This window comes from Crocuta crocuta, unplaced genomic scaffold (genome assembly GCF_008692635.1).
Source record: "Crocuta crocuta isolate KB4526 unplaced genomic scaffold, BGI_CrCroc_1.0 scaffold155, whole genome shotgun sequence".
In the NCBI taxonomy this organism is placed as follows: Eukaryota; Metazoa; Chordata; class Mammalia; order Carnivora; family Hyaenidae; genus Crocuta; species Crocuta crocuta.
Genome location: NW_027530365.1, coordinates 705,814 through 721,557, shown reverse-complemented (window position 1 = coordinate 721,557; position 15,744 = coordinate 705,814). Strand labels below are relative to the sequence as shown.

General features: G+C 40.2%; 1 protein-coding gene across 1 annotated transcript in view; it reads right to left on the bottom strand.

Moving 5' to 3' along the window:
* ROR1 (receptor tyrosine kinase like orphan receptor 1) overlaps window positions 1-15,744 on the bottom strand; it is a 178,637-nt gene that overhangs the window by 12,434 nt on the left and 150,459 nt on the right. The window contains exon 7 of the mRNA XM_077766111.1: window positions 6,445-6,656. Coding sequence (XP_077622237.1) covers window positions 6,445-6,656 — 212 coding nt within the window. The remainder of the gene's footprint in view (window positions 1-6,444; window positions 6,657-15,744) is intronic.

The following is a 15,744-nucleotide window of genomic DNA, read 5'->3' as shown; positions in this document are numbered from 1 at the left end:
CTATCCTGCCTGGAAACAAGCAGAACAGGGGCCAGTAATTTTAATGTCAGCTTGAGATACCAAATGCTCATGATTTGAGCTCATGTGTTTTGGTCCACCTGAAAAGTATGGCAGTAGAGTGAAATGGGAAAGAATGTGGGTTCCGGACCTGGGCAGACCCAGGTTCAAGTTTTGGCTCTGCGTGAAGATTCAGTTTTCTTCCTCCCAACTCAGGCTCGAATTAGCACCTACTTCATATGGTCATAACAGAGATTCCATTGAGATAATGCCTGTGATGTATTTTAGTTTATTGGGAATACCACTTATAATATATCCACTTCTAATACTAATTCTCCCCCAAACTAAAGTTTCTACAGATGTAGCTTGAAGCCGAGGCTCTGTACTGGAAGCGTCCCAGCCCTAACAATCAGACCCTCCACCCTGATGGATTTTATCCCAGGTGTCCACAGGGTGTGGGGCAGGCAATTTATGCTAACTGAATAGGAATGGAATACTAGAGCTGTCCGAAGAGCTACCTCTAGTATCTTTGCTGGGCTTCCCCCCCTTCTCTCCTCACCCAGTTCATGTTGTGGGCTGCTGGGTCCTATAGCTTCCTCCCAACCCACGTTATCCTGTGTACAGCATTTGGTAGTTGATTAAAACATTTGTGGTTGTTCATATCATCACTGTAACAAAAATAATAGTAACTTCTAGTGATCAGGTACCTGTGAAGTACCAGATACAGTATCTCAAACTATCAAAAATATTGGATGTGAGAGTAATCTGCCTGCACCATTCATCACCTCATTGATCACCAGGGTTGACTTGGCTGATTGTGCTGCCTAGGGGGTGTCCCCTTCCTCCCTCACCATTCCATGCACATCCCTCCTGATGCTGCCTGCTTGGCCGAAGAAGATGATCTTCCCTGATCGAGAAGGACCGTTCTTTGGTCAAGGGTATACAAGAAGCTGTGCTCCATGGCTAGAGCCTCCAAACAAGAAAAAGAAAAATCTCTAAGTACTATTTTTATCCTGTGGTTTCTTTTTTTGGTTTGTTTTAAAGTTTATTTATTTATTTCTAGAGAGAGAGAGAGAGAGGTGTGGGGGGATAAGGGCAGAGAGAAAGAGAGAGAGAATTCCAAGCAGACTCCACACTGTCAGCACAGAGCCAGACACGGGGCTTGAACCCAAGAATTGTGTGCCTATGACCTCAGCTGAAATCAAGACACTTAACCAACTGAGCTACCCAGGCACCCCTATTTGTACCCTTGTTTTACAGGTGAGGAAACAAAGTTTTGGAGAATTTGCTTAAGATCTCATGGCCAGTAATCAGTGGAGACAAGATTTGTAATCATCTCTCTCCTCTCAGTTCTTGTCTTTTGAAGTATATCAAACTATCTCCCGGAAATAGACTAAGAAAAAAATGTGGCTGGAAAGGTATGTTAGGCCTAGGGATTATGGATCCTTAGGTGCTGGGAGCAAGCATTTTACAGCTTGAGATGTGTCCTTCTAGATTATGGAATGTATATCAACTGGGAACTAAAGCAATGCCAGAGGATGAAATCAGCATGAGAGAGAGAGAGAGAGAAAGGGAGGAGGGGGAAGAGGGAGAGAAGAAAAGAGGAACCGGTGAAGGAAACAGAGGGGATAGGAGGAAAGCCAAGAGAAAAAGCATTTCAAGATGGTGGTTCAGAATGTCCAATGCTTCAGGGAAATTAAAGAGGATAAAGACTTGGAAAAGGCCATTGGGTTGAATTACATCACTGGTGATTCCATAGAGAGCCCTGTCAATAGAACGATGAGCTCAGATGTCTGGGGAGACAAAGGCTTTAAGGACTGAGTGGAAAAGTTATTGAGGACATTTTAGCACCAAGTGTGGTGACACTGGGTAAGGTCAGGGGTTCCAAAGGGGTAGCCAGGCCATAGCAGGGCTTTCTAAATGGAAGTATGTTGCTGGCAAAAGGGACAAGCTCAGAGACTATAATCAAATATCAGTACATTTAGCAACTATTTTGGCTGGAAAGGAAAAGGAGAGAGGAACTACCTGGAAGTGAAGAAACAGAGAAGCTGGTAAGAGATGAGGGTAAACTGAGAAATGAACTAGAGCCACCAGCTTCAGAAAGCTAGGCAAATCTTGCTTTCCCTCAAATGTTCCTGATACCAGCCAGCCAAGAGCTGCAGGAGTCTGACCCAAGGCCTATTCAGGCCTTGGCCGTGACCCTCCCCAAGCCCAACCCACTGTTCCTTGTCTCTATTCTCAAACTCCTCCACCTCTTGCCCTCTCTGTGTGAGAGAGTCCCACATAGGTGAGTCACATATCTCACAGACAGAATCCCTCACCCCTGCCACCGTGCTCGAGTGGGAGGCTGAGCCACCTTCCTCACTCCCCAAGGAGAGTGCTCCACAACCTTCCCCCCTTACCAACACTGCCCTGTTTTTCAGACATGTGACAGTTGGGGAGCTGGGGGGAGAGAAAAGGAAAAGAATCCAAGAGAAGGGAAGTTAGGGTTTCCCAGGCTTCTTGGAGAAGGTCATTTTCCACAGTTCTTTTAAACAACATCCACTCGGATTGTAAAATTTGTAATGCAATGTAGAAAAATCCTACTTGGTTCATGCATCACGAGAAGACTCATCAGGGGATTTTAAAGATGGAAAAGATAGGAGGTTATCTTATCCAACTGACTGGCTTGAAATCTTCTGCTTACCAAAATAAAAAGAAAACAAACCGACAGTACCTTATATGAACAGGGTCTACTTCATTCTCAGAACAACTGAGAAAAGTGAGGCTCAGGCCAAGTGGCTTCTCAGGGCTGTGGGGCAGCTGGGGGTGGAGCCAGAGGGGTGTCTCTATCTCCTGACTGCTCACAGCTCAGAGTGGAGGTGCCTCTCTGGTCCACTGGCTTGCTTTCCCCATAGGTCAGAAGGAAACTCAACCCTCCTTGAGGTCTAACTTCCAGTGGCTTCATCCACCTCTCTCTGGAGACTCAAGTCAGGTCCATCAGCCAGTCTGTCCTTGACTGCTATTGTTTCCTCTGGAGGAATGGGTTTCTAATCTCCCTGAGGAGCTTCCTCTTAATCCAAACACTTGGGGTGGGGGGTGGGGCGGATCTTAGCAGCTCAGCAAGTAGAGAAAGATGGAAACCATTTAAACCCTGAAGGCCATATTCATTTGGATCATTGAAAACCTTGGAGTCTGTAACTTTTGAATTGACCAAGGAGAAATAAGAATAAGGCTTGGGGAGACCAGTTTCCATGCTTCGTTCTTTTACATTCCAGGCTCGATATATCCTTTTGATTTTACTCTGGTAGGGCGTTTGTTTTGAGGACTTTCTTTCTTTCTTTCTTTCTTTCTTTCTTTCTTTCTTTCTTTCTTTCTTTCTTATGTGTGTTCCTTCTTTCTAGATTTTATAGGTACATGTAATATTTATGTGTCAGTGACCTTTCAAAGCACTTTTAGAGATTGACTGTTTACAGTTAGGAATTTTCTTTAAGGTCTACAAAGTCCTTTGTGCTTTTTCCAGGAAAGGCACTCAGTAAGAACCAAAACAAACAACAGAATAATTCAAATTTGATTGGAGCCAAATCTCTTAAGAGAGTAAGAGAAAAAGAGCTAACGTTTGTTTTTGTTGTTTCCTTTCCCCCTCCTCAACACAGTCAAATAGACTTGAGCCATTCCAACTTCCAGTGTGGTTCAGAATTATTTGAGAGCCGTTTACGGCTGAATTTTAAGCCCTGGGTTGGAGAAATCTTGGCACTGGCAGATTTTGCAAGGGACCCTTCAGAAATGATGAAAACAATGTTTACTTCACCAAGTCTTTGGGAAAATTGGTCCCAGTATATTTTACATTTGTCTCTACGACCACAAAGGGTAGAGGACTATTACTGCTCCGGTCAAATTTCGCATGCCTTCGGCAGGATTGGAGCTATATCCTTCAGACGTGCAACTGTTATACAAGCCTCTTAAGGATTTATCACAAGCCAGGGTGATGCCTGTGGTTAGTGTTCAGCCCAAACTGACCAAATGGAATTATATTCAGTTGTTTGCCTGACCCCCTCCCACTCTCCCTTCCCAGCACGATTTGTTCCGTGAAAAAGTTATTAAGGGGTCAGGCAAGAGCAAGGACTTTATTTAGTCATGAAAAATCCCATGTTCACGTTTCATCTCTTCCAATTTCTAGCTCTTTGATTTTGGACAGGTTACTTAATCTGTATGAGTCTCACCCTAGTTGTACAGTAGGAATAATAACTCTTATCTTATAGAATCATTGTGGGGATTAACTAAGATGATGACTGTAAAAGTTCCTGGTATAGTTCTTAACAATCTGTATCAGACGACCCACATTAGCTTTCTCCATTTACGCCAGAAAGCTCTCTGAGAGACTTTATCTGAAAGACTGCACAAATCTAAAACATCATGCCTATTGAACGTCATGCTTTGCAAAACAAACCTCCGCTAAAAATGGAATTGAGTTGCAGTGAGGCTGACTTACAAAACTGACAATTTTCCCAAGTGGAAATGACTCTTCCCGTGGTTCCTGCCACAGCAATGAGGAGTCTGCCCCTCCAAACTTTTGCACACTGACTGCTGTAACCAAACCTATCCGGGTCTCTCTCCCATCCAGAGTTCTGGAACATCTAAGGTTTCTCAACATTTAATAACAGAAATGATGGAGAGGGGCGCCTGGGTGGCTCAGTTGGTTGGGGGTCCAACTTCGGCTCAGGTCATGATCCTGTGGTTCTAAGTTCAAGCCCCACATCAGGCTCTCTGCTGTCAGCTCAGAGCCTGCTTCGGACCCTCTGTCCCCCTGAGCCCCCCACCCCTCCTCCACTTGCACTCTCTCAAAGATAAATAAACATTTAAAAAAGTGATGGGGTAAGATTCTCACGGAATAAAGACTATTGCACGGGAACTTTGAAGTATGGGAAATATAAAATGTCGACTAGGCGTTACTTCATGAATATGCAATCTTAACCCCTCTCTTTTCTTTTAGTACCTTATAAGGATTAAATATGACATTATATCACATACTGGAATGTATGTAAGCTGACTAGCGGGCAGCTAGGATGTCACAAACAGCTGAACCTCCACCTTTACCTGTGCCCCAAGCCACTTAGCAAACACTGTGGTCTTCAGGTTTTCTTCATTTTTTTTTCATGTTTTTTTTTTCCATGCTTTAGGTTTTCTTCATGGTTTTTTTTTTTAATGGAAAAAATTCCCACTTAAGAGAACTGTGGTTTTGCTTGGGACAAAATACTTAAAAATGAATTTTTAACATTTAAGAAACCCAAAAACCTTACCAACAAATAGGACTACAACAGAAAAAAATATTTTAATACTTTTTAAATTAAAAAAACCCAACCGCACAGCAGACTACAATCAAATGAGTGCTCTCCGTCAGTCCCAAGATGCAACTCTACTTAGGAGTTAAAAGAATTTGTTAATTTGAGCACAAAGACATTTTTTCCTCTAAAATTTTATTGAAGTGATGCATCTTCTCTTTATGAAGGCCAAACCAATGATATGGCCACTAACCCACAGAGAAGATAAATATTTGCAGAATGAGTGCATGAATGTCCTATGGAGTTGGAATAAGAAGAAAAGACAGGCTTTTTTTTGACATTTTCTAAGTTATTTAAATGAAATCTCTTTGCTGAGAGGGCTGGGATTCAGGTTCTGGCTTTCTGGAGAGAAAGCCTCTGTTGTATTTCAGCTTTAAGATGTGGTGTGTGTGCTCCATTTAAGGTAAGGGCTGGTGACCCTGGCTTCCTTGATCAGACCTGGAAGCAGCCCACATGCTGAAAGATGAGGAGGAAAAACAGAGGAAGTGGACTGATTTAGCACAGAGACGAGAAGGCTAAGGTAGGCTATCATAAAACAGTATTCAAAGATTATAGGACGGGTAACACTTCTCTTTAAATATACTTCAACCAAAGAGGAACGGATTTAGGTTCGGCATTGAACCGAACTAAACTCCTGGGTTAGGATTTAGGTTTTGGTGTTGTGGCAAAAGACACACCACATAAAACTTACCATGCTTAAGTGTGTAGTCTGTGTATCCTACTGTGCAATAAAAGGACTTTTTAACAGTGAAGCTAGTAAATCTTTTGTTTTTCTTTTCTTTTTCTCTGTTCATCTCTTTCAGTTTGATTGGAAGAGTATGGAATTTCCCTCTTGGAAATTTTGAAAAATAGCTCACGTTCTGAATCCTTAGGAGAGATGATGTCCTAAAGATTCTTTCTTGCCCAGACTTGATGGTAAGGCAATGATACGGCTGGCCCAACACTCACATGCACACACTGATGAAAGAATGCTCCAGCTGCCTTGGATACAGTTATGCTGAAAATAAACTCTACAGCTTATAAACTCTGATTGCAAATCATTTGATTTCTCAGCTGGGAGGGCTGATAAGTTTTTCTTTAACCTGAAGCCTATAGAATACAGGCAGCTCTGTACTGCTGATTTTACCTTGGGTTTATATGCATTCAGCATCGACATCTCCACATTTTGACCTCTGACGTGTTTTGGTTGCCTCTGGACTGGTGGTGACGATGACTTCTGGTTATTGCGGCAGACGCAGATGAAAAAGAAGAGCAGAGCAATGGCCAGAGGAATAGCAACACTTGGCACTAGTATGTACAAGATCTCCATTTTATTCTTCTCCTTGGAATCCTTCGAATCTGGGTACAGAAATAAAAAGAGAGCAAAAGTCATACTAGTTCAAATAACATGTACAATATTACATTGCATAGTTTAAAATGACCTCCTATTATTTCATACATACACATTCACTGGAGAGAAAAGGAACCATTGCTTATTACAATTTGTTTCTATCAAACCTTCAACATAATTTATTGAAGTTTAAAAGTTGAAAGTTCAAGTGTTTAAAAATTGCAGAGGGACATTATGAGGCCTTTGCATGTGTGTGGGTCCCCCTCTGATGCTGCGTTTCTCTAGCAGCAGACCTGCATTTCTCTGACACCTTTAAAGTTAAACGTCATGTCAAAGGACTGTATACACCCAAGGACACTGATGTGGACCACAGGGCTCTTCTTCAGTTGGCTGTTAGCCCAGAATCAACCACCACACCATGGTGTTCCAGAAATCATGCCCTTGTCCTGAATGGTCTGGACTTACAGGGCCACTCCAGCAACTTCCAGAATCAATATCACTCCAGAATCTTGGTCCCAGGGTCCACAGAGTCACTGGGCTGAGAATATGGAGGACTGACTCAGTCTCTGATGAACTGTGTGACCTTGAGCAAATCATTCACCTGCTTGGGCCTCACTTCTACTCGTCTGCAAGAGTGAAGTATCTATTTCGGAAAGTGTCTACAATTTCCCCAAGTACAGCATCACTGCATAACTTGATGCTTTTTTGAAATCCAAGAATTCTTCTTAAATGATTTCATACGAATCCAGTAATTATGAGTGCTAACGCTCTGAAGTATATTTTTGAAATCTTATATATCTGCTCTGCCATTGCTTGGAAAAGCATATAATATGTATAGAAAGACATGAAGCATACTTCTTAAAAATCGATATGAGCCTGACCTTTAAATTCTTTAGGCATATGATAACAAATTATTTGACTGACAAAACAAACACAAGAAATTATGGGCAGTAATTAGAGGGGTTACATAATACATGCCCTGATCACCAATAACCTCATTGGCTACCTTGTTTTAAGAAAAATCCAAGGTATGAAAATTCAGACTGACACAAAATTCAGAGATGATTATTTACTTAACATAGAATTAAACCATGTATCCATTCACTCATCTTCCCATTTGCTCAGTAAGTCAATAAACAAAAGCTACTACTGCCAAGGGCTATTCTAGGTACAGGGGCTATAAAATTAAATACGATACGTCCTTTGCCTTTAAGGAGCTCATAGTTGGGTAAGGAAAACGGAGAAAAGATAATTACAATATGTTGTTAGAAATGCTACAAGGGAAGTATGACTAAAACGGTCAAGAAACCCAGAAAGTCTCTTTAAATAGTGACTTTCCCTAGAACATAGAAAATAGAATAGACAATACATCATCCTTGCCTGCACACACCTGCCTTGGGAACCTATTATTCGGTGAGATATAGCAGTAACGAAATCACATTGCCTTCTCCCTACATAAACAGACTCAACACAAGAAGTTAGGAAGGGGTACCAGAACCTGGGTGTTGGGACAGTGCTGTGGGTTAACCCTCAGAGGGATTTAGGGAGGAGTAAATATGCTTATTGAGAATAATAAACATAACAGCTTTAATATTTACTGAGTGTTTTCTAGCACAAATCATGTTAGCTATGGGCCAGGTACTGTTGTAAGTCCTTTTTATTAACACATTAATTTTATCCTCATAACTAACTGCGTGAAGCAGGTGCCATCCTTATGGCTATTTTTATACGTGAGGAAGTGGAGGCACAGAGTGGTTAAGTAACTTGCCCAAGGACACACATCTAGTAATTCAAAAGCCAGGACTCCTCTCCTGTTGATCTTGTTCTAATACCTCCTGCTCTAGAAACTACGCCACTGCCAGTAATTTGACAAGGGCTATTATTTGGCACCTAAATCCTAAAATGGTAGGATTTCTTGTTTCACAAAGGTAGGAGGGATGTGGGAGGCCTGAAAGGTGGGGACATGGAAGCTTTGTAGATGTGCTGCCTTTGCACTCCCTGCATTACATATGGTGGCAGATAAACATACAAGTTGGGCATCTCTGGAGACCATTGTAATCATTCTTGTCTTAGGAACTCAGTCTCGGTGCTTTCGTAACAACTGTGTCTGCGTGTCTGTGGGTAGATGCACAGAGAGAAGAAAGTCACATGGAGGGGTGTCTGGGGGGCTCAGTCAGTGGAGCATCCAACTTCCACTCAGGTCATGATCTTATGGTTTGTGAATTTGAGCCCTGCATTGGGCTCTCTGATGTCAGTGCAGAGCCCACTTCAGATCCTCTGTCCCCCTTTCTCTTCCCCTCCCCCGCTTGCACTCTCTCTCCCAACAATAAACAAACATAAAAAAAAAGAAATCCCATGGAAAAGTGTTTACCACAGGGCCTAGCAGATAGATAGATCTTCTATAATAGGAATACAATAGATCTAGAATAGACTGTCTATCTAAGATCTGTCTGTCTGTCTGTCTATAGACAATTCAAAGACAGTGTGGTAGAATAAAGGAAGTGTATGTCTCGGAGTCAGAAACCTCCAAAGACCGACTTTGTCATCATCTACGTAACCTTCCTTAGGCACTTAGCCTCTCTGTGTGAACTCGTCTATAAAATGAGACAGTAATACCTATTTCACAGAATTGTTTTGAACAGTAGATGAAGTAACATGGGACGTATTACTCTCGTACCTATTACAACTCAATCACTCAATGTTTACCCCTAACTCTTAGAGTAGAAAAGTTCGGAGGTAAAAACTTTGGTCTGGGAACTCGAAATACCCTTAAGCAGGAAACAACCTTTCTGACCTTCCCCTCCTCATTTATCCAAGAGAAATGATAATTTGCTCTACCAATCTTATTTCGTTCATGTGAGAGATAACGTTCATGACAAAATGTCAGAAAACTGAAAACTGCCACACAGTTGCTGGATGCTATGACTATTAACATTATAAAAATACTTTCAAATTTCTCAGTACTCCAGTGTGTGTGTGTGTGTGTGTGTGTGTGTGTGATTCCCTCTTGTTATTCTTGGATTTTCAGTGAAATCATTGTAAAGGTAATGACTACAAAAGGAATAAGGTTAATTTAGTACTCATGTAATGCTAGTCATTTTTCTTGCCCAGAGTTTTAGCAACAAGAGAAAGTAGGGCTCTCACCTATGTGGCAAGCAGAGAAATCTATTCTGTAATCATTCCGTATCAGATTATTCACGGAACGCCTTTGATTGCAAACGGGAGGCCTGGGACATTCCCCCTGTGAGTCTGCAGGAGAACAAACTTCAAGAAGCTGGATCTTTAAACACAGTCAAACTTGGCTCCTTCTGATTACACTGAGGATATGCAAATGAGACCACAGTGTCTTCTTGCCAAGTGCAATAACCAAGCAGAACAATACGTGGCCATGTTGGAAGTGACAGAAAACAAATTTAGACCTGTTGGAAACCTGTGACACAGCACCCTCACTTTCCCACACACACCTCTTTCTGCATTAGGCCAGAAGGGAGTCAGTCCGGCTCAAAAACTTTTATAGAAAAGCTTTCCACAGAACAATTAACCTTACTCATGGAAAATTAGAAAATGAACATTTGCTCACCTTCTTTTAACAGCCTAGCATTTGTATTCATCACTTTAATCAGGTACTTGGTGTTCTTGATTTTACATGTACATAAAAGAAGGCTAAGAAAGAACATATAATTTTACAAAGCTAGAAGGTGGTAGGGTCTGGGTTGGAATGCAAGACTGTCTGCCTTCAATGCTTTTATGCTTTCAAAATTCTATTACTAATAAAAATTAAAACACCATATTGAATTGTTTTTCATTATTCTCCTTCAGATTCCAAGGTTCCCTTTAATGAGAGCTAATATCTGGTGGGGAACACTGTTAAAGAGATCACAGAGCAATGGACACTATTCTTACCATTTACTTTACAGGGTAATGGACACCTTCAGAGCATTACAAAGGAAACTTGCTGAAAATTAGGATGGTGAAGATTTTTAATATTTTGAAACAACTGTTTAAAAGTTAAATGCACATATTAGTTACATCAAATGAAATACTTGGGATTTTTGAAGCCAACTATTTAGTCTGGATCACATGATTAATTTCCTTTTAAAAATCAACAGTTTGGTATCACAGTTCACATCTGACATTCCTATTTTATTTTTACAAAGATATTCAATACTTTGATTAGTAATTAAATATAATGGAGAGAATGCTCCTTTCTTATACTGAGGCTTAAAACAAGGTAAACATGACTTCTTACTCAAGAGGTACTTTAATAAAGTGAAACATCATCTGGGATATTACTTTGAGTTAAAACAAAAACATTTCTTATATCTTAAATATGGCAAAGGTGGAAAGAAGTCTTACAGAACGTTGGGATTCCAAATAAAATTTAAAAAGTAAAGTAAAGGAAAAGAAAAGAAGAGAAGAGAAAAGAAAAGAAACAAGTTAAATTATAATCTTGTCTGAAAAAAACCCATAGTAAACAAACAAGAATTGCTATCATTTATTAGTTAAAAACTACAAAAGAAGTGGGTCTGTAGCAGATAGGAGCCTGCATCAGCGATATTTAAGCATATGCCTGGAAGCCATAGGAGAAAAGCGGGTAACTAGGCCCTTAGTTGGCAGGCTAGGTCCACCATTAGATCTCGATTTAATGATGAAAATACTAAGTAGATGTCCTATTGCTTTATATATTTTCAAATTAATTCTGAAAAAGACTATGATTGGCCATATATAGTGATTACATATTTTTTCTCTTCAGCAAATGTTTTACCCACAGTAAGTTAGGGACAGCAACTCATTTGTGAGCACTTGAGAAAAATTTAGTAACTAGAATCCACATGAGTTCACTAGAACTATAAATTCTTAGGATCTCAGTTTTCTAGTCTATAAAAGGAAAGAGTTGGGCTAATCTTTTCTCTTTAATTAAAAAGCTTAATTATGTCAAAAAATTAACAAAATTTTCCATCTTAACCATTTGTAAGTGTACAGTTCAGTGCTAAATGCATGCACATTGTTGTACAACAGAGCTCCAAGACTTTTTCATCTTGCAAAAATGAAATTCTATATTCATTGAACATTAACTCTTCATTTCTCCCTCCGTCTAGCGCCTGATAGCAACCAGTCTTTCTGTTTCTATGAATTTGATTATTTTAGATACCTTATATAAGTGGAATCATACAGTATTTATCTTTTTATGACTGGCTTATTTCACTCAAGAAAGAAAATGTCCTCAGGGTTCATCCATATTGTTACATGTGTCAAACTTCCTTCTTTTTTAGGCTAAATAATATTCCACTGTATGTAAATAACACATTTTCTTTATGGATTCATCCATCGATGGGCTTGCTTATACCTCTTAGCTATTGTGAATAATGTTGCGATGAACATGGGTGTACAAGTATCTGAGATCCTGCATTCCATTTTTTGGATGTATGTCCAGAAGTAGGATTGCTGTATCATATGGTAATTCTATTTTTAGTTTTTTGAGAAACATCCATACTGTTTTCCTTAATGGTTGCACCATTTTGCCTTCACACCAATAGTGAGCAATGGCTCTAATTTCTGACATCTTTGCTAACATGTGCTATTTTCTCCTCCTCTCCTTTTCTTCTTATAAAATCATGGGTCCTAATAATGGGTGTGAGGTGATGTGTCATTGTGGTTTTGATTTGCATTTCTTTAATGACAGATGATAATGAGCATCTTCTCATATATTGATGGTCATTTGTATATCTTCTCTGGAGAAATACCTGTTTCAGTCCTTTGCCCACTTTTTAAATGGACTACCCTGTTAAGTGCCAAAATTCAATAAGTTTTATAAAATTAAATCTCTTGCATTTTTATAGGATTATTTTAGAGTGGTAGACCAAGCACATTTAAACTTTAGCAAGTCATTTGATCAAGAGACCCAAGATATCCTTATGGGCCTAAGATGGAGGGCTAGATAAAAATATCATTAGATAAATTTGAAATTTACCATGTGCCTGTGCCTTAAAAGTGCTATTCATTAAATCAACCTCAAATTGTAGAGAGTTAAGCTATGCCAATCTGCCTGTTTGACATTATCATTAACTACTTGATGATGATATATGTATCGAACTTGAAAATGACCCAGATATCTAGAAAAGATATCAGACTATAGAAATAAGACTTATAGAAATAAAATTTACAGGCTAAAATAATGACCCAAAACCAACAGTTGAAATTTTACAAATAAATATTATAGCTTGTAGTTATGTTAGAGTTCTTGCTTAAAGAAGCCCATGATACTGAATAATATTTTATGTAACAAAACCAAAAAAAGAGGAAGAAGGAAGACTAATAAATTTTAATGAAGACTTGAAGGCTCAGTTGGACCCAGTAACTGCACAATGAAATTGCTCCAAAAATTTTTATATATGGCACTTTTAGCAAAAAACAAAAACAAAAACAAAAAAAAACAAACAAAAAAAACCCCTTCATTGGCAATACTGACTAATGATCAAAAATATGGTCCTTTTCTACCTTCACCGATTTAAAAATACCAAAAAGGTCTATTCTAAGAGCCATGTTTTTAAGAAGGGCTTTAAAAAAAACAAGAAACATCCAGAGAAAGAGGAAGGTGGGTAAGTAAAGGCTGGAAGAGCTACATGCTCCTTAGACCAAATTAAAAATTAAATGAAGGATGTAATTGGTACTTTGAAATTTGGATGATAAATGACACCAGAGGTTACAAACTGGATCTAGTACATAGACTTGTTCTTTACCAGGGTTTTATTTTTTTCTAATTTGAATTAGTGGTCAACAGTTTTAAAAAATGAGATTTCATATAGAAGTTTTGATTTCAGATTTTGAGCAGATTTTGAGCAGTGGTAGCCATCCCATAATCTCTTTGGGGTGGTAAGATGTCCCTGTCTCTGAAGGTCTCTGGCAATGGTCAAATAGAGGATGGGGGATTTTTATGGTTTCTCCCAAAGTTTTCTGATTTCATAAACTGAGTTGACATAGCTTATTTAGAGCCCTACTGTACTTTTGACTTTTTAAAAAAATTTTTAATGTTTATTTTATTTTTGAGACAGAGACAGAGTGTAAACAAGGGAGGGGCAGAGAGAGAGGGCGACACAGAATCTGAAACAGGCTCCAGGCTCTGAGCTGTCAGCACAGAGCCTGACACAGTGCTCGAACCCACGGACTGCGAGATCATGACCTGAGCTGAAGTCGGACGCTTAACCGACTGAGCCACTCAGGCGCCTCACTTTTGACTTTCTTGAGAAGTGACTGATTTAAGGTTAGTGAGGAGTATTTTTCCCTGAGTATTCTCAGATCCAGTGTTGGTCCTTCTCTCCTCAGCTCTATGCTGAGGCTGGCTTCTGTGGACAGTTTCAATGGGCACCCTTGTCCTCTGGCTTCCAGTTTGGTTCAGCCAACGGGAGATTTTGTGGGACAAGAAGAACTGCCCAGGGCAAGAAGAGTATGGTTCACATGTTTGTTCCCAGGCTTCCTCCTTGCTTAGTTGCAGAGGATTGACTGCCTCCCTCTAACAAAGGCCAGAGCCTTTGAACAGCCTTCTCTTCAGCCTCAGCTGTGTTCCACGAGGTCAGGTAACCAATCATCCCTTTCACTGCTCAAGCCTTGGATAATGCCTCCCTCGTCTGTTACCCATGGGTCCTTCACCTTATCGGTTTCTCCTAATTCTGCCAACACCTTCATAATCAGTCTCTTTATGAAGTTCTCCATAGTGTGTTTGATTGTGCCTTGTTTCCTGCCAGAATCTTGGCTGATACAAAGCCAATAGCAAAGATCATTGTGGTGTTGTATCAGAATTCTGTCACCAAAGGGTTAAAGTGACAAGGAGCCCTTCCCATTGGCAAGGTGGTGGGCCAAAAGAGTTAAAAGCTTCCCAGAGCTTATTGCTGGAGCAGCTGACACACTGGGTATATGACTCAATATATTTTGAGAACAATAAAAAAACCTTTGAGAAAAAATTATTTTACGGTTAAAAATGTTTATGGAACATGACTTAGTTATAAGTTTTTGGGTAACTATTGTTTTTTACTTTGTCGAAAATGTATAGAGACTGGAGAATAAAGTACATCTTGAAAATCTCTGTAGCATAAAAATAACTCTTCCGGAAAACTTCAAACTGTACAAAGCTGTGCTCTATTCCTCCCTCCATTCCCCCTCCCCACCGTCCAATTCACTGTAATGTTCAATTTTGGTTTGAAGAAATGGCTGAAAGACAAATTGCCTTACAACAGGTCTTCTATGAAATATGGGAGAAGGCTGCTGACAGAGTGAGTTAAAAACTGCAGTGTTCGCAATCTGGAAAACATCTGCCTTGCCCCAAACTGTAAACCACCGCATTGTAGAAAATGGTTTGTGACAAAGCAGAACCCAGGGCGGGTGTTTGTAAGGTTATGGGACAAGTCAGGGCTATTCAGGCACAGAACTGGGCAATGTGCCCTTTGGCAAACTGCTGCAAGCCAAAGACTTAAAAGGAAATACAAAAGTAATAGGCCAGGTATGAAAACTAAAAGTGGAGCCAAATGGCCCACTAATTTTTTTTTATCATTGGGTACTCCACGGTGAAGCTGGTTGAGGAGTAAAAACAATACCGCTGCCTGGAAGTTCTAGTTGTTTGGTAGAGGTCTCTCAGACATGCCAGCCTGGCTGGCAGAAGAAATGTGGCCTCTGGACTTAATTTAGAGTAAGACGGAGGACTGAGGTTTGAATAGGAGAACACTACTACAATCAAGATTCAGCTTCCCCATACAATTTGAGGAAGGAACAGATAGAAGATCTCAGTTTGTGGGGGAGAGAGAAGGAACGTAGGTCTTGGGGGAGAACACAGCCAGAGTCAAATGGTCAGAACACGCAAAAGCTGCTCCCAGAGAAACAGGCCTTTTCCATCCATCTGCCCCCAGGGCTGCATAGAAAAGCAATGATAAGGGCTACAGTGAAAGTGTGACCCTGGGAGGTGTGCCTAGGTGCCAGTTGGAAAGAACATAGGCAAATGTTTCTTTTTCGACGTAGTTTCCACCCAACCCACAGTATTTGGCTTGGAAGGTGGCCACGGTGACTAGAGGTAAAGGCGTAGTGAATGAAGGTTTGCAGGCAGGGTCT